Genomic DNA, 22539 nt, shown 5'->3' on the forward strand with positions numbered 1-22539 from the left:
GGAAGTATTCTTAAAGTATAGAGTCGGATGAAGGTTTAGTAGTAGTGGTATGAACAGTATGATCCAGACAAAAATGGCTATGGTCAGACACTCCAGACAATGACATGCGAAATTGGTGTCATTATCAATACCGCCCCATCCCACCCCACCCTGTTCCCGTTATTGTGGCTATACGTCATAGTAACCAGAAGACATACAGCTCCCAGCCCCCCCCCCCCCCCCCAATCCGGGTAAACATGTCATTATGGTGGGCTCTGATTTTGTGCAGGTGTTGCAAAATTTTCTAGAGTGGTTATCAAAAAAAAGTCCGGGTCTTTCCCATTACAGCCCCCATGAAATCATAGCCCCCCATTATGGTATATTTACCATGATTGTAGGGGCTATAGGTTATCTGACCATTAGGCTGGGTGGGTGGGGGGGGGGGGGCTATAATGGGAACGACCCCGCTTTGTTTCTGGTCGCATCACTTACGTGAGTATCCAGGTGCTCCAGATGTCATGACAACTCTGAACCAAGTTCCATCGGAGGTGACATTTGTGATAGAGTAGCTTGGATCACTTCCAAACTCCACTTCATTCGCGTTCTTTACACTTTGAAAAAACTCTCCATCTCCGTAGCCTTTTGATCACATTGGTACTTCCCACATTCCCCTTAGGATTAAAATCTAATGGCCTTTTCTTGCTGCTTTCACGCGAGTAAAAAATCCGAAAATTATTAGTTGAAACTAGTTCATCTCTTAGTTGAAATTTATTAAAGATGAACCCGGGCCAAGGATTCTGCCCAAAAATAACGGGGAAAAGAGTGTAAAGATTGTAAAAAAAAGATTTTTCACCGTTAGTTTTAAATTACACTCTCCCACTCTCTTTCCTACTAAAAACTGGACAAAGAGTGGGAACATAATGACTTTCTAAGAGTTTAATAAAAAATGTAATTTCCTCAAATAACTCTCTTGCACTCTTTCTCTCCCGGTAACCCTTTCTCTTACCTAACTCCAAGTGCGTTTCAGTACTGGACTGGGCCAGTATAAATGCAATTCCTCATCATTACAGAATCATAGACTGATTCATGTCACCTTTTTGATTGTCAGATTTGCGTTCAGTCTAATTTTATAATGGTCAGACTTGGGCCAAGTGTAAAAATAAAGTTCCCTACGGGGATCGAACTCACTCTCTCCCTGAGTGCTGAGGTTTGTCCTCCATTCTGCGCCAGCGCAACTGTTGAAAGGTTATCTTTCGCGCAGTTAATATACGCTTGAAAGAAGCGAATTTCCAGCGACACAGCGAGCAAATTATATTACATGGAGGACTTGCATTTGCAATTGCCCAGTACTGATTTACACTTGGAGTCCGATACAGCCTGTTATTTAAGAGTGGAAATTCTTTTACACCCTTATTCATGCTTAATAACGGTGGAATACGGGTGGACAGCTCAGCCCGAGCTCCTTATGATAGATTTTTATAGCATAAAATCTTTTGAATAGTAGACGTTGGTCCGCTATTGTCTATTTAAAGCTATTAAGAGTCTGTCAAGATACTGAAAAACAAATCCTGGTTTTGATCAATTGAATCAAGCTACAAAAGAAACTCTAATCTCTCGCCTCCATTTTTCCCATTTTGTAAAAATAATCGGATCTTTTATACGCTTGAATAGAATTCTTGAATAGAATTTAAGCGAGCTATTTATTAACCAATCAGAGACGACTAATAAATTTCCACGCATGCACATACTATTAAATTGAATAGAAAAAAATACACCGTGGTATAGCAATTAGCCGAACCGGAATACAAAGCGAAAAGAATTTCCGACTGGCGGGTCGGTGGGCGCGCTTCGCGCGCGTCGCGGCTTCGCCGCGATAACCGACCCGCGATTTCCGGATTACATCCCACAGCGCATGAGAGGCATGGCCATGAACAGCGGTCCGCAATTGCGCTTAAACTAATATTCGGCTATCTAAAGTGTAGGCCAAGTAATATTGTGGTAAAGTATAGCACAAAAGGGGAGGCGATTCTCTACTAGGTACCAAAGGGGGGGGGCAATTGTTGAAAAGATCCAAATAATCTTAGTTGTCGAGGTATGGAAAACAAATCAATAAACGAAGAAATTTTTTATTCTGAAACAAATAATTCAAAAATAGCCACTTGGTTAAAGGTGCATGATTGAAATTGATAAATCAAACATTATTAATTTCTTAAATTAGAAAAAAACTAGGGTTCTGTTTTTTATATTCTAAGAAAAAATGTAATTAAATAGGGCTCCACTCCTGTTTTTGGGAACTCTTTCGTGCGGCCTAGTCATTTCTGCTGTTACTTTTTGTTCGAATATGCTCTTCCTTTTCTCCTTATATTGTACTTATAAGTATATTCCGCTTCCAAATAAAACTTTGTATAATTGAAAACTACTCCATTTTGACTTGTTTTCTGATGCTAAAAAGTGGGTATGGGTAAATTTATTCACAATGATTGACATATTATTGTACGCTTTAAATCCTTCTATTCAAAAACTTTTTTGTCAGTTTTAGAGTAAGAAAAAAATTATTTAACAAAACTTCGGATATTTGGAATTTGTCGGAACTTTTGAAAAGATCAATTGTGATTAAATTCAAACATAGTTATCCTTTCATGATTAAGCCAAGCTTTGCAAAGTATCCCCGAAGTGTAAATCTGCTTCCGTATTAGTTGTAAAAAATGGTGAAAACCCAATAAAAAATTGTAGTAGTAATCCCGTAATATCAAAAACAATTAACACAATCCAACACAATCCTTTATATAACTCCATGATCAGTACCAGGCCATTTACTAATTCATTGGTTTGTGCTAATCGGCTTTGTTATTCAAAACAAAGACTCACCAAAGCAATTTCCCCGCCACTATTAATTACTGTTTCTGATTAAGACAGGATGAAACAATAAAACGTTGAAAATTACCAACCAAATTCAAATACTTCCGTCATTCTCAAATTACTCCAGAAAGAATTTTTTTCATCCCATTTAACAACTTTTTGACAACCCTTACACACACACGCGCGCGCTAAATCATTTGTTTTTCCTTGCTCGTATTGTTACGAATAAGATTTTTTCAATCTACTTCATAGAAAAATTCCAATTTCCAATGAATCAAATTGTGTATTCAGCTGCTTCTCTGATAAAAACAACTAAATGATTAATCAAACTCGGGTTGTGTAACAAAATGAAATAAAACTGTTGAAAAGATACAAGATATTACTTCAAAACTAATATTAAATAATCGAAAATCTGATTGAATTGAGCAAAACCCAGCCAAGTTTTCTAGAGATAAAGGCGTTCAATCTACTGGTTTCTATTTAATTATATCCAACTGAGTTTCCGAAGTAACCAACAAAAGGTATCCTACTCAAGTGTAATGACGATACTTTTACTTACATATAATGACAAAGTATAAGAAAGTTTTTTCTTCTATTTTAAATTTGTGGATCTGGTTCGATCGGAAATTCTTTCACTGTCTAATAATAATAATAAGTATAATAAATATAAAATTTTCTTAACAACTTCTATGCACTCTAGCGCCTTTACAAAAACGACTGTCAACCATTCTTCAAACATTTATTAGATAAGCAATTAAATTGTACTTCTGTCCAAAAATTTACAAGTTAAACTGAATTTCAAAATTTTACTACGAAAAATTCCCATTTAGCGTTTGTTGAGGGTAAGAAAAAAAGAACGCTCATTTAAAATTTGTCTAAACGGCTCCCGAGCGTTCCGGCGTTTAAATAATCAGCAAAAATAATTGTACAAACAGCATGCAATTCAGGCCTAAATTTGAATTCAACTATATTAGTGTCCGTTTCTTTCAAGAGTGGTGAACTTATGGAAAAATTCTTTTAATTCCCATGGCCTGCTTAGGGGCAAAATTGTTTGTACGTTTCGGAAAACAATATTAATACAAACTATTTCTGAGAAGCCTGAACAATGCATGGAAGAGATCTATCATGAAGAATTTATAAGTATACCTAACTTTCAGTACAACATCTTTTCTACTTCACCGAAAAAAGTTGTGTGTTTTCGCTCTGCATTTATTATGTTATGACACATCTTACTTGGTGATGTTTAAGCATTTTCATGCTTCAGAAGTTTTTTTCATGCTTAAGCATCGGAAACTATGTGCATCTCCGAATGAAAAAATTTTTCAGAATCAAACCTGTACAAATACTGTTTGTGCTTTAGCAACTTATTACCTTGCTGGTCTTTATTGAACATGATTTCCTGTATCCTAAACTGTTTTTGAACCTAGCAGAAATTGCATATTATCATAATCAGCACACCATCCAGGATGAGGTTCGCAACCGAAAAAAATAAGGGCTAGACGGATTCGGGTACAGAAATGGAGGTTCAGACCAAACAGACCCAAATTCAAGTATGAGCCAGACCGAACAGAATTTGACCACCCTAGGCCAGACCAAACAGACGCAAGGCCGACACTGGGTCACACCAAAAAGACTCAGGACCAACCTTTAGCCGGACCAAACAGACCCAAGACCGGGAAGAGACCGAACAGACCCAAGGCAGACCCTAGACTAGACCGAGCAGACCCAAAACCAACCGTGGACGAGACCGAATAGATTCAAGTCCACACTGGGCCAGACCGAAAAGATCCAAGGCCTGGGCTACACCGAACAGACCCAAGCCCACCCTGGTCAGGATCGAGCAGACCCAAGACTAACCCCGGGCCAGACCAAACAGACTCAAGACCTGGGCCAGTCCAAACAGACCCAAGGCTGACCATGGGCCAGACCGAGCAGACACACGACCAAACCGGGGCCAGACTGAAGAAACTTTACTTACCATGGGCCAGGTCGAATTAAAAATGTAGAATCACACTAAGAGAATTAAAACATGGGTTTCAAAATATAGGCCAAAAATTTATTTACACTATTTTGACTGTTTTTGTTAAAAAAACATCCAATCCAAGAACCACGGGGTATTCAGTGATCAAAATCAAGTGTATGTTTAATGTCTATCTTAATGTTGCTAGTTGCTAAAGATCGGCTGCTGCTTACAAAAGTGGTCATCTCAGGGCTCAAATATTTTTGTTGCAGAGGACTGGGTACAGTATAGAGCTGGACTTCTGCGCTCAATCCCAACAGTTTGTGTGAAGCTGATTAGAGCTAACTTTCTCAGTATTATCTCTTCAAAGAGGTTGAAAGACTAAATTTTTTTTTCGTTGTCTTATCAGAAAATAGGTATGGACCAAAAAGAATTTTGTTTATGGGCCAGACCGAACTCACCGACGATTGGGTATGGAGCAGACCAAACAGACCAAAGACCAGGTATGGGCCAGACCAAACAAACTGGGTTTAGATTGGGACATATTTCGCTGGCTCATTTTTTTCCACCGTTTTCAGCCGAAGTTCGACCGCCTTTCAACGCGAAAATCACAGAGTGTTTCTTTCAGATTGAACAAAATGTAAAAAAATGTATACCCGAGGGACATTTTTCGGCTACTTTTGATGTATATTGGGTTTTTAAAAATAATTTCCATGTAATTTTTGGCCTCTGTCCCGCTTTTCTGACTATTTGAATGTTATTTTTGCCAGTGTTCAGAACTTTTTTGTTTTGACTTTTTTATATTTGCAACCGCTTGAATTTAGACTTGGGCAGACTGCAAAGTGTAAAAAATGGCTTATTTTAGTTCCGAATCATTACTGATACTTAGACATGTGATAAGACTCGTTCGCAGTAATGATATTGCCTTGAGATCACGTCCGGAATTAGTTCAAAATTCGGATTTATTCTGTTTTGCAACCCCCCAGCTTAGTGCGCACAAAACTTTTATGCCCCCGGCGCGCACGGGCTATTTTCTGTACGGTAGCGGTGGGGGGGGGGGACATAAAAGAAACACTAGGTAGATCGAAACCGAATAGATCGGAAAATTCTTAGCTGCACTGTTTCAGTATTTTGGTTGATGGGGAAGAGGGGTTTAAAGATACCTTGCATTAAGTAGGCGTAGAAAAGTCCTGTCGCCTGATCGGCTGCAAGTGAACAAACGTGATAGTTGGATCTGCGTGCCTCCTTTATGTAATCAATAATGTTGCTCCAAGTTGAACAACGCCATTTAATGGCACCTTTGGATCTTTTCCGTTTTTGGCACTACACCCCCCCCCCTCTCGTTAATACGTGTCAATTCGTGATAAATAAAGGTCACGTAGAAACATTGCTTATCTCATAAAGTTGAAATACAAACGCACGTCTCAAAAGTTTGTGTCTTAATTCAAATTATTGCCCACCTCCCCGCAGCTTAGTAGTTAGATAACTTCTTATATCCCACCCCCCCCCCCCATCACGGTACATATACCATCATTGGGGGGAAATTCTAAAATGATAAAAAACAAACATAGGTAAATGGAGAAAGCGTTGAGATTTTGACATGCAATTGAGCACTTTTTTGATCAACTGCATGTCTGTCTTTTGTGTTTATTCGCTTCCATTTCAACTCAATAGGACAAACTATGCTATATTATAGTATATATTACTAAGAAGAATGCAAAAAATTGCACAAGAATAAGGGCTGGGGGTCTCAAATGAAAAAGATCCGGTACCGTTTATCTGTTATATTTTGATTAAAAATCTGTATAAGTTATTGCTGCCTCTATTAGCTGATCTCAAATAAACTTCATTTAGAGTGACACACACCCATTTGACCTTATCTCTTTGAATTAAAGTAAATAAAAGTCAATTTCAAAGTGAGGAAGTCATTTTTGAGAGTGAGGTAAGTCAAGTGTGACCAAAAGTTTAATCACGCGCATGAACAGAAAAACTCGCTCCACTAAGAGCGAAAAATGACGTCACACATGCAATTCAGTTGAAATTGCATGAACGAATGAACAAAAAGTGGGTGTGACGTCATATGGTCGTAACAAAAATCATGACGACGAAATAAAAAAACATAGCAGGACAATGATTGACATATTATTGCGGGCTTTAAATCCTTCTATTCAAAAACTTTTTTGTCGGTTTTAGGTAAGAAAAAAATTATTCAACAATACTTCGGATATTTGGAGTTTGCCGAAACGTTTGAAAACATCAATTGTGATTGCATTGAAAGATAGTTATCCTTTCATGATTAAGCCACGCTTTGCAAAGTATCCCCGAAGTGTAAATCTGTTTCCGTATCAGTTGTAAAAAATGGCGAAAACCTAATAAAAAACTGTTTTAGTAATTCAGTAATATCAACATAGCTGGCAGATTGCCAGAAAATAGCCGAAATAGATTTGTAGACCGGTAGTCTAAAAAAAACAGTAAAAAAGACAGACCAAAAAAATTCGTCTTTTCATTGAAGGCTCATCTGTTATATTTTGATTAAAAATCTGTATAAGTTATTGAAATTTTATGAACGAATGAACAAAAAGTGGGTGTGACGTCATATGGTCGTAACAAAAATCATGACGACAAAATAAAAAAACATAGCAGGACAAGTCCTGACGTACAATTCAAAGAATTTTCCTTGACTAAACAGAAAAACTAGACCTATAATGAACTATGAGTGAAATGCGAAAACCATTTTAGAAAAAATCAGATAAAAAAATAAGAAAAAACAGACAATGTCAAAATGCCGCATGTGAACCAAAAAAAACCACTAGCGAGAAATGGAAAAATTAATTCAAACAAAAAACTAGGTCTAGAATGAGCTGTGAATAGATTGGGAAAACCATTTAGAAAAAAATCCAATCCAAAAAATTGAAAAAAACAGTAAAAATCAGAGTGAAATTGCCGCATGTGAACAAAAAACCACTACCGAGAAACCGAATTTTTGTTCAAACACCGTTTTCTCACTCTACTTTAAAATTAGAGCGAAAAAAATCACGCCGCAAAACCACTTGTTTTTTCGCTTCATTTCCTGTTTCGGCGTGACCAAAATCACTACTCCAATTTGACTTCAAAAATCATGAAAATGTGTGAACAGATCATTAAAAAAAAGACAGCGCCCCAATACAATTCAAATTCTTTGAATTGTAAAAAACCAAGAGAAGGCCAATAATAGCCCCACTTATCGCTGTGCGGCTATCAAAAACAATTAACACAATCCTTTATATAATTCCATGGTCAGTATCCTCGGCACTTACTAATTCATTGGTTCGTCCTCATCGGCTTAGTTATTCAAAACAAAGACTCACCAAGGCAATTTCCCCGCCAGTATTAATTACTGTTTTTGATTAAGACAGGATGAAACAATAAAAAGTTGAAAATTACCAACCAAATTCAAATACTTCTGTCCTTCTCAAACTACTCCAGAAAGGATTTTTGATCCAACTGAACAACTTTTTGATAACACATGCACACATACGCTAAATCATTTGTTTTTCTTTGATCGTATTGTTATGTATAAGATGTTTCAATCTACTTCACAGAAAATGTCCAATTTCGCATGAATCAAATTGTGTATTCAGCTGCTTCTCTGATAAAAACAACTAAAACAAGTAAAAACACCACCGAGCGCTCCTTCAGTTCGGACGATACGTTGATAAAAAAAACATCTCAAAAATGATTAATCAAAACCGGGTTGTGAAACAAAATCAAAAATAAAAAATGATACATGATTTTACTTCAAAAACTAGTATTTGATAGTAGAAAAACCTGATTGGATTGAGCAAAACCAAGTTTTCTAAAGATAACGCCGTTCAATCTGCTGGTTTCTATTTAATTTATATCTAACTGAGTTTTCCAAATAATCAACAAAATATCCTACTCAAGTATATTGACGAAACTTATACTTACATATAATGACGAAATATTAGTAAGTTTTCCCTAGAATTTTAAATTTGTTGCTCTTGTTCGATTGGAAAATCTTTCACTGTCTTAAGTAGAATAAAAAAGAATTTTTTAAAACAATTTCTGTGCACTCTAGCGCCTTTACAGCGACGACTGTCCTCCATTCTTAGAACATTTATTAGCAAAGAAATTCAAGTGTAATTCAGTCCAATTACAAATTAGATTAAATTTCAATATTCCACTACAAAAAACTCCCAATTAGCGTTTCTGAAGGGTAAAAAAAGAACGCTCATGTATAATTTGTCCAACAGGTTACCTGCTAAACGGTTCCCGAGCCTTCCGACGTCTAAATTGTATGCAATCCAGGCCTGAATTTGAATTCAACTATATTAGTGTCCGTTTCTTTCAAGAGTGGCGAACTTGTGGAAAAATTTCTTAATTCCCGTGGCCTGCTTAAGGGGAAAAATATTTGCACGCTTTGGAAAAAAATATCATCAATGCAAACTATTTCAGAGAAGCCTCAACAATCTATGGAGGAGATCTATCACGAAGAAACTATATAATATCTAACTTTCAATTTACCAACTTGTATAGTTCACCGAAAAATGATGTGTTTTCACTCTGCATTTATCATGTTATGACACATCTTATTTGGTGATGAAGTTTTTATTCATGCTTAAGCATTGGAAACTATGTGTATCTCTGAATGAAGAAAAGTTTTTTCAGAATCAAACCTGTACAAATACTGTTTGTACCTTAGCAATTTATAACCTTGCTCAATTTATAACCTTGCTTGTCTTCATTGAACATGATTTCCTGTATTCTTAAGTGTTTTTGAACCTAGCAGAAATAAAATATCATCATAATCAGTACACCATCCAGGATGAGGTTCTCAACCAAAAATAGATAATGGCTAGACGGATTTGGGTGCGGACAAGGGGATTAGGACCGAACAGACCCAAATTATGGGCTAGACCGAACAAAATTTGGTCACCCTGCCAGACCGAACAGACGCAAGGCCGACACTGGGTCACAACAAATAGACTCAGGACCAACCTTCAGCCAGACCGAACAGACCCAAGACCGGGAAGAGACCGAACAGACTCAAGGCAGACCCTGGACAAGACCGAGCAGACTCAAGACCTGGCAGAGATCAAACAGACCCAAGGAAGGCCCTGGACCAGACCGCGCAGACATAAGAACACGGCCAGACAGAACAGATTTAAGGCAGACCCTGGACAAGACCAAGCAGACTCAAGTCCTGGAAGAGACCGAACAGACCCAAGGCAGACCCTAGACCAGACCGAGCAGACCCAAAACCAACCGTGGACGAGACCGAACAGATTCAAGTCCACACTGGGCCAGACCGAAAAGACCGAAGTCCTGGAAGAGACCGATTAGACCCAAGGCAGACCCTAGACCAGACCGAGCAGACCAAAAACCAACGGTGGACGAGACTGAACAGATTCAAGTCCACACTGGGCCAGACCGAAAAGACCCAAGTCCTGGAGGAGACCGATTAGACCCAAGGCAGACCCTTGACCAGACCGAAAAGACCCAAGGCCTGGGCTACACCGAACAGACCCAATCCCACCCTGGTCAGGATCGAGCAGACCCAAGACTAACCCCGGGCCAGACCAAACAGACCCAAGGCTGACCATGGGCCAGACCGAGCAGACACACGACCAAACCTGGGCCAGACTGAAGAAACTTTGCTTACCATGGGCCAGGTCGAATTAAAAAAAGTAGAATTACACTAAGAGAATTAAAATATATACGTTTCAAAATATAGGCCAAAAGTTTAATTTACACTATTTTGACTGTTTTTGACCAAAAAAACATCCAATCCAAGAACCACGGGGTATTCAGTGATCAAAATCAAGTGTATGTTTAATGTCTATCTTAATGTTGCTAGTTGCTAAAGATCAGCTGCGGCTTACAAAAATGGTCATCTCACCGCTCAAATATTTTGTTGCAGAGGACTGGGTGCAGTATAGAGCTGGACTTCTGCGCTTTGATCAATCCCAAAAGTTTGTGTGCAGCTGGTTAGAGCTAACTTTCTCAGTATAATCTCTTCAAAGAGGTTGACAGACTAAATTTTCTTTCGTTGTCTTATCAGAAAATAGGTATGGGCCAGGCAGAATTTTGTTTATGGGCCAGACCGAACTCACCGACGATTGGGTATGGAGCAGACCAAACAGACCAAAGACCAGGTATGGGCCAGACCAAACAAACTGATTTTAGATTGGGAGATATTTCGATAGCTCATTTTTTTTCACCATTTTCAGCCGACATTCACCCGCCTTTCAACGCGAAAATCACAGCGTATTTCTTTCAGATTGAACAAAATGTATAAAAATGTATACCCGCGGGACATTTTTCGGTTACTTTTGATGTATATTGGGTTTTTAAAAATAATTTCTATGTAATTTCTGGCGTCTGTCCCGCTTTTCTGACAATTTGAATGTTATTTTTGACAGTGTTCTGAACTTTTTTGTTTTGACTATTTTATATTTGCAACCGCTTGAATTTAGACTTGGGCAGACTGCCAAGTATAAAAAATGGCTTATTTTAGTTCCGAGTCATTACTTATACTTAGACATGTGATAAGACTCGTTCGCAGTAATGATATTGCCTTGAGATCACGTGCGGAATTAGTTCAAAATTCGGATTTATTCTGTTTTGCAACCCCCCAGCTTAGTGCGCACAAAACTTTTATGCCCCCGGCGCGCACGGGCTATTTTCTGTACGGTAGCGGTGGGGGGGGGACATAAAAGAAACACTAGGTAGATCGAAACCGAACAGATCGGAAAATTCTTAGCTGCACTGTTTCAGTATTTTGGTTGATGGGGAAGAGGGGTTTAAAGATACCTTGCATTAAGTAGGCGTAGAAAAGTCCCGTCGCCTGATCGGCTGCAAGTGAACAAACGTGATAGTTGGATCTGCGTGCCTCCTTTATGTAATCAATAATGTTGCTCCAAGTTGAACAACGCCATTTAGTGGCACCTTTGGATCTTTTCCGTTTTTGGCACTACACCCCCCCCCCCCCCCTCTCGTTAATACGTGTCAATTCGTGATAAATAAAGGTCACGTAGAAACATTGCTTATCTCATAAAGTTGAAATACAAACGCACGTCTCAAAAGTTTGTGTCTTAATTCCAATTATTGCCCACCTCCCCGCAGCTTAGTAGTTAGATAACTTCTTATATCCCACCCCCCCCCATCACGGTACATATACCATCATTGGGGGGGGGGGATTCTAAAATGATAAAAAACGAACATAGGTAAATGGAGAAAGCGTTGAGATTTTGACATGCAATTGAGCACTTTTTTGATCAACTGCATGTCTGTCTTTTCTGTTTATTCACTTCCATTTCAACTTAATAGGACAAACTATGCTATATTATAGTATATATTACTAAGAAGAATGCAAAAAATTGCAAAAGAATAAGGGCTGGGGGTCTCAAATGAAAAAGATCCGGTACCGTTTAGTTTTGAATGAGAACCGAATATACCATAAAACTCTCCGTCATGGACGCTTTGGCTAATTAAATCGTCATCAGATTTCTGAACAATGCTATCCACCAGTCTTGACTAAACATATTTGCCCGAAATGATTTCGGGGTTGTAGGACGTTTTGGTACCAAATAATGGAACCCGTTGAGGTCTGCCGTTTGGCAGCTTGCGAGACTTCCCAGTTATCAACAAAGTGAGTTCGCCTCCTTTATCTGAACACAAAACTCTGATACCATTTTATTCCATAACCATAATCAAACATTACGATTACGGACCGAAAAATCCCAAATACTATTTTTGAAAAAGTACGAACTGATCAAAAAGCTTGCTGAGTTTCAAGTCTAGATAAGGTGACTCACATGAACTAACCGAGAAAATCTAGCAACAGTCGAAAACGCGGTACCAGTTCAAGATAAGAGCCAGAGTTTCGAAAAAAATCTATCAGATTCGTGTAAGTTTGCTTGAAACACGAAAAATAAACGTTTTGAGGTCTGTCACTGCATATAGAAAAATCTGGCATTTTTTACGATGGTACTGTATACATACTGTATCTTAAAACTTGCACGTGCGTAGCAAGGTTAGGTGACTTCTGCTTAAGTTACGTCAAATAATTGGCTTGAATCTCAAACTGCGACACGGTTCTCGCCACATTTTCTCAGTAACCTACTTCGTAAGAGTAACGTAGTCTAAACTTGAAACACGCAAGTGCAAGTTTTGAAATGCCAATAGTCAATTTATGTTTGAAAAAATCACTATTAACCCAAAAAAAAATTCCATAGTATCATTAAACTTTCTCTATATTTTTCCGAACTATAAGCGTTTTGGAAAAAATTAGGTTCTTTTATAATCTAAATTGTGTTTAAGAAACAAAAAGACGGTATTTGTTTAAATTTTGGGAGCTTAAAGATGAAGAGTAGGGAAAAAACTAATTTTTTTATTCGTGACACTTTTAACACTACTTGTTGGCTTGTGCAAATAATAATATACTAGCATGCTATCATGGCAGATAAGAGTGGCGCCTGGAAGGAGAAGAGCAGAGGGCTGATGACGCGGGCAGCCACCAGAAACTTCCGCAGAAAAAAACGTAAAAACAGTACCTGCGATGAAAGTACCTACCATAAGTTAAAGGATTCTTATCTTATTATTAACCAAGAGCTAGTGAATTTTATATTTGAAATATGAGTAAATTGAAAAACGTTGAATAATTTCTGAGTTGAACTTGGGCTTATTGCAATTGAGAATCACCAGGATTCCGTGCATGTCCACTTGTGACATGATAAATATAGGATATTTGTGTTTATACGTTCAACCATGTCGTCCAAGAAATAAATTCTTTTTACTATAACAAGCATCATTAGATAAGCTCCACTTATAAACCCTTTGTATTTCAGTATTCAGCTTCAATTTTGGATAACACATCACAGGGAGATGGTACACTTGAAAAAAATACGATAAAACGTATCACATAATGGTTTCGAACAGTTAATATCAGTGAGAGGTACAAATGATGCCAGGGACTTAATATGTGCCATCCATAGTTGAAAGATTGGAAACAGAAGTATTTAAAAAGCCCAGAGACGACAAAACAAAAATAAAAATGGTAAATCTACATGCTATCGATCGGCAAATAAAAAGCTATCGGAGAAAATAATGTAAAAAGCATATTTAGTTATTTTCGGTTGAATTGTTCTTATTCGGTGCGCAGAAGTCAATTGCTCCTTACTTTAACCGGAGAAAATTAAATTAAGGGCTTAAAATGAAGGTATTAGAGCTAATTAGACTCATTAAATGAAGTACATTTAGCCTATAAATTGGGGGACTATAAGCGAAATGCTAGAACCACTTTGATAACCTAAAGCACTGTCTTCAACAATAGCTCCTTGTTCCAGGGTTTTATTGTTATTATCCCATTCTTATCGGTTTCGCTTTTTGACCTGGGACATATTTGCGTAAATGAACTGAATGAATACGAAATTCCATTCAGCTGTAACAGGAGTGAGGTAAGTTGGAAGTCAAACATGAAAGTGATGACTTTAGAAATGTTAAAATCCAGCCGTAGATTATGAATAGGCTCGGAAAACAATTTAGAACAAAATTCGATCAAAAGAATGAAAAACAGCAAAAATCAAAAACAAATTGCCTAATTTTTGTTCTAGCACTGTCTTCTAATTTCACTTTAAAATTAGAATGAAACTCCACGGCGCAAAACTATTCGCTTTTTCGGTGCTTCGGCGAGCCAAACATCACTTCAATTTGGAATCAAAATTCATGAAAACTAGCAGGCCCGCAACCGCATAGCAAAATCATATCCTGACAGGTTCAAAAGAATTTAGGTTTTCTGTTTCGTACCAACTCATGCTCGAACCCATGCCCCTGGTTTAACAGCCGCAGCTCTTACCGCTTACGCTACCAACGTGTATCTTTTGCGTCCATTACTGTATTTAGCAGCAACTTTTTGTCAAGCGACTATTTTGGCTTTGCTGTGTTTAAGGAGCGCTATGAAGTTTCAGATAACGAGCTTCCATATTGTTGAATAGTGCGTCTCAAAACGCATGAACTACACTAGGCTTCATGTTTAAGGAGCGTTGAAACATGCGAAGATTAGGAACTTATACGTAGTTCGATATCACTTAAATTATAATTAATGTATAAAACAATTATAACCAGAGAACAATTATAACAAAAGAAGATAAAAGAGGAGTAAAGAGAATGGATGACAGAGTGAATCAAAAACACAGTCAAGAATGGAAAGCAAAAATTACTAATTTTGCGCAAAAAATTGCAAGCCAATTTTGGCAACAACTCTGGCGCGAAACAATGCCCCTCGCTTTACAGCCATTGGTCTTATCCCTTACGCTACCAATGCGTATTAGTTTTGCCTATTACTCTTTCTATATCCAGCCAAATTTTAGTCAATGGCGTTTGGGCTTGCATTTTTAGGCAGCATGCTTAATGAGCGCAAATATATATGAATATAAGAAGTTCAATTATGGTGCTATAGCGCGTCTCGAAGCGAATGTGTAACGTTCGATAGCAGCTTTTACGGCACTTCGAGCAGGTGAGGATAGGAGCGCAGTTAACCGCAATTAATAGATTGCACTCAAAGTCAAGTGCGACTTATATTTAAAAGAATAGATAGATAGAAGAAATGAAAAACACTAACACAGAAAGATAAAAAATTAAACAGAAAGAAAATGGAAAGGTAGAGAGAAGTAGATGAAAAACAACAAATACCCCTTTTTCGTTTAAGGCCCACAAAACAATAGCAATTTTCCGCACCAACTTGAGTGCGATCCTATGTCCCTTAATTAGCAGTTATAGGTCTGATATCTTACGCTGCCGATGCCTATTGCATTCGTCTTCCTCTCTCAACATCTGCAGCAATTTGGTCAACCGCTTTCTGGCCTTCTTATTTCATCTATGCAGCTTGCTCAATCACCGCATAACAGGGCAGATATAGAGCTTAAATATGACTAGAGTGAAAGGCAAGAAAGATAAAAAAGAAAACCCAAAAGGAGCGAAAAGGAATGGAAGAAAAACAGAAAAGTAACTTCCCATTTATTCTAATCTGAAAATAACGCACCCTTTTCAATCCCAACTTCAACTCGAACCCCTGCTCTTCGCTTAACAGCCACCGTTCTCATAGTTTTCGGTACAGTTCCGTAATTCAATTGTCTTTTGCTATTTCTACATCAGTCGTAATTCAGTCAATGGATTTTTGTGCTCTTGTTTTTGAAATCCGGCATGCTTCATGAGCGCCAAAACATGGACAGGTTACGACCTTAGAAACGACAAAGAGAAGGAAAAACAAAATAATGAAGGAAAAGGCAATTGCCAAACATTTGCCCCGAAAAAAATGCGTCTTTTTCTTACCATACTCAGGACTCACATCCCTCGATTAACAGTCAATATGTCCATCACTTATGCTAACCATGCCTATTGCTTACATCTAAATCAGCAAATCACTTCCATATGAGCATATTTTTAATTAGAATAGGCTGCTTGTTTTTGAATTGCGTCATGCTTTAGGAGCGCAAAATATGGCAGTATAGCGCATCTCAAAACGCATGTTTTAACGCAAGTAACGAAAACGCAAGCAAAGAAAAAAGAGAAAACAAAAAAGACAGAAAGTGAGAAAAGCAAGAAAAAGCAAGAGAAGACGAAAGATGACGAAAGAGATGAAGAGACACAGAGAGAGAGAGACATGAGGACATGAGAGAGAAAAAAGACAGAAGGAAAGGAAAAAAAAAGATAAAGAAAGAGATAGAGACAGACAGAGAGTGAGAGAGACCCATGCCAATCGCTTAAAAGCCATAAGTCCAACACCTTACACTACCGATGCCTGCTGCTGTCAATTGAACTTTCTAAAGCGGCACATTCTTGCTCAATGGCTTTTTGTCTCGCTCGTTTTTGCTAAGCTGCATGCTTAATGAGCACAAAATCATTTGCTGATCATGAGTCTAAGCATGGTGGCTTATGCTGCATGGTTAAGCATGGTGGTTTAAGAACCGTTGAAACATGTGAAGAAAGGACCGCTGATAAACATTGCGATAAAGTACGACTTAAATCTAATGTACTAGATGAGAAGACGGGAAAGAAAAGGAGAAAGGAAAGTTGAAGGAATGAAGAAAGAACGGAATACGATATAAGTATCAAACAAAAACAAAGAAATGTAGGGAAGAAAAAGCCAACCAGCTCCCCAATTTTTATCCGAGTACATTATGCATCCTGTTCCTCCCCTACTCGGGCTCGGACCCAAGCCCCTCGCCTCACAGCCATAAATTTTATCCCTTGGGCTACCGATGCTTGTTGCTTTTGTCTATTGAACTGGCTACATCTCGCTTTTTTGTGAGCTGCATGGTTAATGAGCCCAAAAAAATATGGAGATCAGGATCTTAAGCATGGTCTTATACGCTGCATGTTTTAGGATCGTTAAAAAAGTAAAGATAGGAGCGCTGTTAACCATCGGGCTCAAGTGCGACTTACAATTAATATAGATAGGAAAAAACTCTTTAGCAAAGACATGAAAGAATTAAAGAGCACGAAAACGAAAACAAGAAATAAAGAGAGGGGTGGATGAGAAGCAACAATTACCTGTCTTTTGGGTTGAAAAATATCCAAATTTTGAATCAACTCGGGTGCGAACCCATGTCCCCCACATAACAGCCATAGGTCTTATCCGATGCGTATTGCATTTGTCTATTGGTCTTTCTGAATCAGCAATATTTTGCTCAATGGCTCAACTGTTTTGTCTTAAAATGCCATACATGCGCAGATTAGGAGCCAGAATATGACAAAAGATTGGAGAGGAGAGGAAAAGCAAAAAAGAACGAAATAAAAGGAACGAAAAAGAACGAAAAAACAGAAAGCCAACTTCTTAAAATTGTGGTCCAGGGAATTATGCGTCTTCTTCCGCCTTTAATTAGACTGGAGCCACCGCAGCTTGCTTGAAAGCCATTGCTCTTATCCTCTGCGATTCCGATTCCTATTGATCACGACAATTGACCTTTCTAATGAGCAAATTTTTGGTTCTTGGCTAATTGCCTCGCTTGTTTTTGCTATGCGGCATGCATTATGAGTGCAGAAAGTGAACGAATTAAGAGCTTAAAAATTGCAATTTAGCGCGTCTCGAACAGCTTGCATTACGCTAGGCTGCATACTTAAGGACCGTTAAAAATCGAGGATGTTACAGTATTCGAGTTATAAAATATAGATAGATGCTGGAATTAATTAGCAAAGCAGATTTGAAGAGAGCAACACCACCTGATTGCAACACAACTCTTGACGACAAAATTAAACATAAGCTGACAAATGTCGGAGGAATTGCTCTTGAACGACAGACGGGGCAATTTAATTCAGGGGCGGTAGCCTAGATCAGTTTTTCTTTATGAGTGCAAAAAACCTTTCCAACGCCGGGATTCGAACCACTGACCTTCCGATCCACAGTCTCCCGCACTAACCACTACGCTACGATTCACCTCTGCTATGCTGCAACCGATTTTATATTAGCAACAAGATTTACGTCGGAGCAATAGAGATCACTCAAAAATGAAGTACGAAAGCGTGAAAAAGTCATCTGAGAAGTCACAGATTGTTCTAGAAAAACGCGCAAAATTATCAAGCAAAAAGTTTGCATTAAAAAAGACACACACTTTTACAATAATTGCTATGAACTTCACTCAAGAGCATTTAAAAATCATAAGAAGGCCAGTTATAGCAACGCTCAGCTATCAGGATCGCAGCTATCAAATAAGGGGAAGGAAATGAAAAATTCGGCTTTTTGGGCAATCGATTTTTATATTTTGGCTATGAACTTCACTCAAGAGCATTTAAAAATCAAGAGAAGGCCAGTTATAGCTCCGCTCAGCTATCAGGATCGCAGCTATCAAATAAGGGGAAGGAATTGAAAAATTCGGCTTTTTGGGCAATCGATTTTTATATTTTGCATCCATTTCTTACTGAAATATTGGCATCTGCGCTTTTTTCGGTGACTGACTTGTCTTGCATCTCTGACATCTTGGGCGCATTGGCACTCAAGGTGGCGGGATTTTTCGGTCATTGACTCTTCACATTTCGGTCAATGACTCTTTCTATCTGCTCTTTTTTCGAACATTGACCTCTTATGAGACTTTTTTCGGTCATTAACCTCTCGCAATATCTTCTTAACCATGCTGCTCGAGAGCTCTTAAACATGCTCTTCGAGAGCTCTTAAACATGCTTTTTCGCCTTTCGTTAAACATGGTACCTTATAATATCATACAAATAATATATAGGATAGAGCTGCCACAAATGTTTTATGGTAAACGAATATGATAGTACGCTCTATAGACTTTCTCATTAAAATGATCTCGACACAAAAAGTTCCAATTCAAAAATTGTCTTTCTAAAGTACCCAATAATGATGATAATCACTTGAACAAGGAACAACATAATTTTTGTCCAGACACACTCAAATTTAAAATTTTGATTTACATCACTGTTCATTATTGGTCAAACGATGGACGGCTTGCATATTCAGATGAACTGAGCCAACAAAATAAACAATAAATCGATAATCGAAAATCAATAATCGAGTAAACAATTTTGATCGCCACGGGTACAACAAAACTGTCCATAAAATCAGAAGCAAGTTATTTCTATCTGCTTAAAGAACATTCTTCAGAAAAAAGTTACATTTTTTCCAATCTTATTTGAATTTCTCAGTTTGTTTTATTCAAACACATATTCAAACTTGTTTGACTTATTCAAACTTCAAGCAAGTTTTACTTCAAAATTTTTTCTAAAACAACTGAGTAAACACTGGGTACTAATACGCTCATGAAATCAGAAAAATTGACCCAAATCTACAGTTTCATAGATTTGCAAGCAATTACATTCCAAATGCTCAACTCAATGCACGCTATTCACGACATTTGATAGCATTATAGTTACATATTCAAAAATTATATACACAAAAACTTTAAACCAAATAAAACGAGGTTCGGTTATGTGCGTTCGCACATAAAGTTCTGACCCCGCTCATCTTTCACCTAGGTGTCTACCAAATGAGGAAGAGATTAAAAAACTACTATATCGTTCAACAAACCATTAAATGAATGAAAACAATATACCTTAGAAGCCCGACAAACTCGTTGTCCATTTTTTTTAAAAACAACTAATAACCAAATCAAAATGGCATCAGAAAAAACATATACTAAAGAAAATAAACTTGTACTTTAGAAAAATATGAAAAAAAGACGACAAGAAAAGAGGAAAGGGGCAAAGTTTAAAAAAGGTTGCCTTTTTCTGAAAAAATGTCAAACTGATTCAAAAACATTTTGTATCAACTGAAATTATTGAGATTCATTTATACCTCCATAGAAAGTGATTGAGTCCTTTCATTATCCAGGATATTTCATACGACCACAAAAAGAACGACAAATACAGGCAAAAATTAAAAAATCAGAATTTCTTCGAAAACGGAGTCCCGGCCAATTAAGCATTAAATAACCTTAAGCCAATATTAAGCAATCTTAAGTTTTGGGCTAACGAGCAATGACAGGAGCTGCTGTTCATTTCGGTGGTATAAAAACTGCTATTTGTTAGCCCTATGTGAAATGATGAATTAGATCCTAACACTCATAACGAATTTCCACTGGTATAATTCTTGCTCAAAACAGAAGAAAATTGGAACACACAATTCAAATATGGCCTTTTACCCTTACTGTCAGCTACAAACATCATTGAATGGATAACATGAAATGTGTATTAACGTCATCCTCTGATTAGATGGTTACTCAGATGCAGCTAGTGGTTGTCTACATTCTAATCGTTAGTTATTTTTGTCAAAACTACTGCCAAGTAATGACTTATAAGTCCAAATAATGAGTTTTTTTAGAAGTGTAAATTAATGAAACCTCATGGTAAAATTTCCAAATCAAAGGCAACATTACTATTATATTCCAAACACACTAAGGTTCGATGGTGATCTTGTCTGTTAACATCGTAATAAGTTTTTTTATATTTTGCATATTTTTCTCAATTGGAACTAAAGCTTATTCCACCTATTTAGTTCTTATCTTGTTTCCCATCTACCCTGCACCCCCCCCCCCCAACGTTGAACAGAATATATATCCATGGACGCCTACCTGTATCGAAAGCCGTTTCACCCGTATCACACGCAGAAAGGCAATCAAATCCAGCGATGCCTTTCTTGAAACAAAAATCAGCCCATCGTCCACTGTAGCAAGCATCACTGATAATTGTAGGGTAAACATCTCCACAGGGCAGTTTATCAAAGATCGCTTCCATACTTATAGTTCCATCCGAAAAACACCAATCACCAGTTCTTGTTTCGCCATGTCCAGTATAGTACAACATGGGTTTAAATCCGTTGTCTGTGCAAAGCTGGAAAAATTTTTCAATGCGACGAAAAGCTTTTGATTTCGTTAATTCCAAGTCCTTAATTGAGTTATGCAAATTGAAACCCACAGCCTTTTCCATGTTCGCAAGATCCATTGAAACACCAGTTAGGAATTTACCCCCCTTCGCGTGAGGGGCGTCTCTGGGTTTTCGGTTTGACGTCACGATGCTTCGCGGGGGGTCGCTGGCACCAGATAATAGCAACCATTTTCTTTGCGTTTTGGGTTCTATAGGACTCCAGTCGTCAATTTCAGATAATAATCTTGCGTTATAAACACTCGCCGCTCTGGCAAAAACCATTTTAGCCCTGTTCGTTACCGACACCTTAGAATTGCATTTCAGTTCAAAATTCTACAGTACAAGCAAATTTTCTTTTTTCAAAGTCACATTAATCAGTAAAAAACTTTTTTAGATCAATAAAACAACACATTTGAAAACTTTGACCACAGAACACATCAGATAAAATATGCTCGATTCGTTTCAAACTAGTTAACTAGAGAACTATTTTAATATACACCGTTTGATACGTATATATTACGTCATTACATCTGGTGATTAAATAGTTATTACGTAATGAATCACATTGAGCAAACTTTTCTAGCACACGAAGGTTTTCAATCAAATTTTATCATTTTTTGTGTTATCATGTCTACTCAGCTGGAAAAAACACATCTTGTTAATTTTCATCTTTCTTATTGAAAAAAAAGTTATCAAAATTAAGTTTGACACTGACCTGAAAAACAAAACTAAAAGAGGCTAATCACAAAAAAATGAAAATTTAGGACGAATGGCATGGCCAAGTATAAATGATCAGAGCATTTATTAACTCAAATTTAAAAGTAAATAAATGAAGTTTAGTCAAAACTACCTAAAACCACCTACTTGCAATTTTTTAAAAAAGTTTTGAAAGGTGTTGTATTGAGACGTACTGTGATAGATGTTATTGAGCAAAGAGAGGAAAACCAATGAATTTCTTTTATTACTTTGGACGAATCTATATAGATTTTAGCAACAAACAATTTGTTTTTAAAGACATAATTCTGATAAGAGAAGTTTGCGATTATTCTTGTTTATCTTGTATTTTGTCACTTAAATCCCTCAAAAAATACTCGATAAGAGAAATCTGATTCTATTCTGATAAAAAAAAGCAGAAAAACGTCAAATTATGGCTAACAATTGACTACCACTAAAACAGAACCCACCATTTTTGGACTTCTTATTTTACTAACAACTTGAAAAATCTGCAAATCTTTAATACTTAAGCTCTTCAAAACAATTAGCATATTTTGTATTTTGATGATGCCAAAATTTTGAGATGCTCAAGGTTAAAATAATTAAAAATTGTTTCACTATCGCTGCATTAGCAATTGTAGTGTGCGTTT

At 37.4% G+C, this 22539-nt stretch overlaps 1 protein-coding gene across 4 annotated transcripts; it reads right to left on the reverse strand.

The window, feature by feature from the left end:
* Nucleotides 1-427: 427 nt before the first annotated feature.
* On the reverse strand, nt 428-21658 carry LOC142350036 (uncharacterized). Of its 4 annotated transcripts, none has more exons than XR_012760861.1 (4): nt 20884-21658; nt 12226-12468; nt 11612-11746; nt 428-618 (listed from the first exon to the last, which is right to left on the reverse strand). XR_012760861.1 is itself a non-coding variant. In XM_075401942.1 (2 exons), the coding sequence occupies exons 1-2, from the start codon at nt 21455-21457 to the stop codon at nt 12335-12337; spliced, it is 708 nt and encodes a 235-aa protein (XP_075258057.1). In that variant the 5' UTR covers nt 21458-21658; the 3' UTR covers nt 12201-12334. The 4 variants fall into 4 exon arrangements, 1 of the variants encoding a protein (XP_075258057.1); XR_012760862.1 differs by having other exon boundaries at nt 428-636; XR_012760863.1 differs by having other exon boundaries at nt 11612-11754.
* Nucleotides 21659-22539: the final 881 nt, after the last annotated feature.

This window comes from Convolutriloba macropyga, chromosome 11 (genome assembly GCF_964194025.1).
Source record: "Convolutriloba macropyga chromosome 11, txConMacr16.3, whole genome shotgun sequence".
NCBI classification, from domain to species: Eukaryota; Metazoa; Xenacoelomorpha; order Acoela; family Convolutidae; genus Convolutriloba; species Convolutriloba macropyga.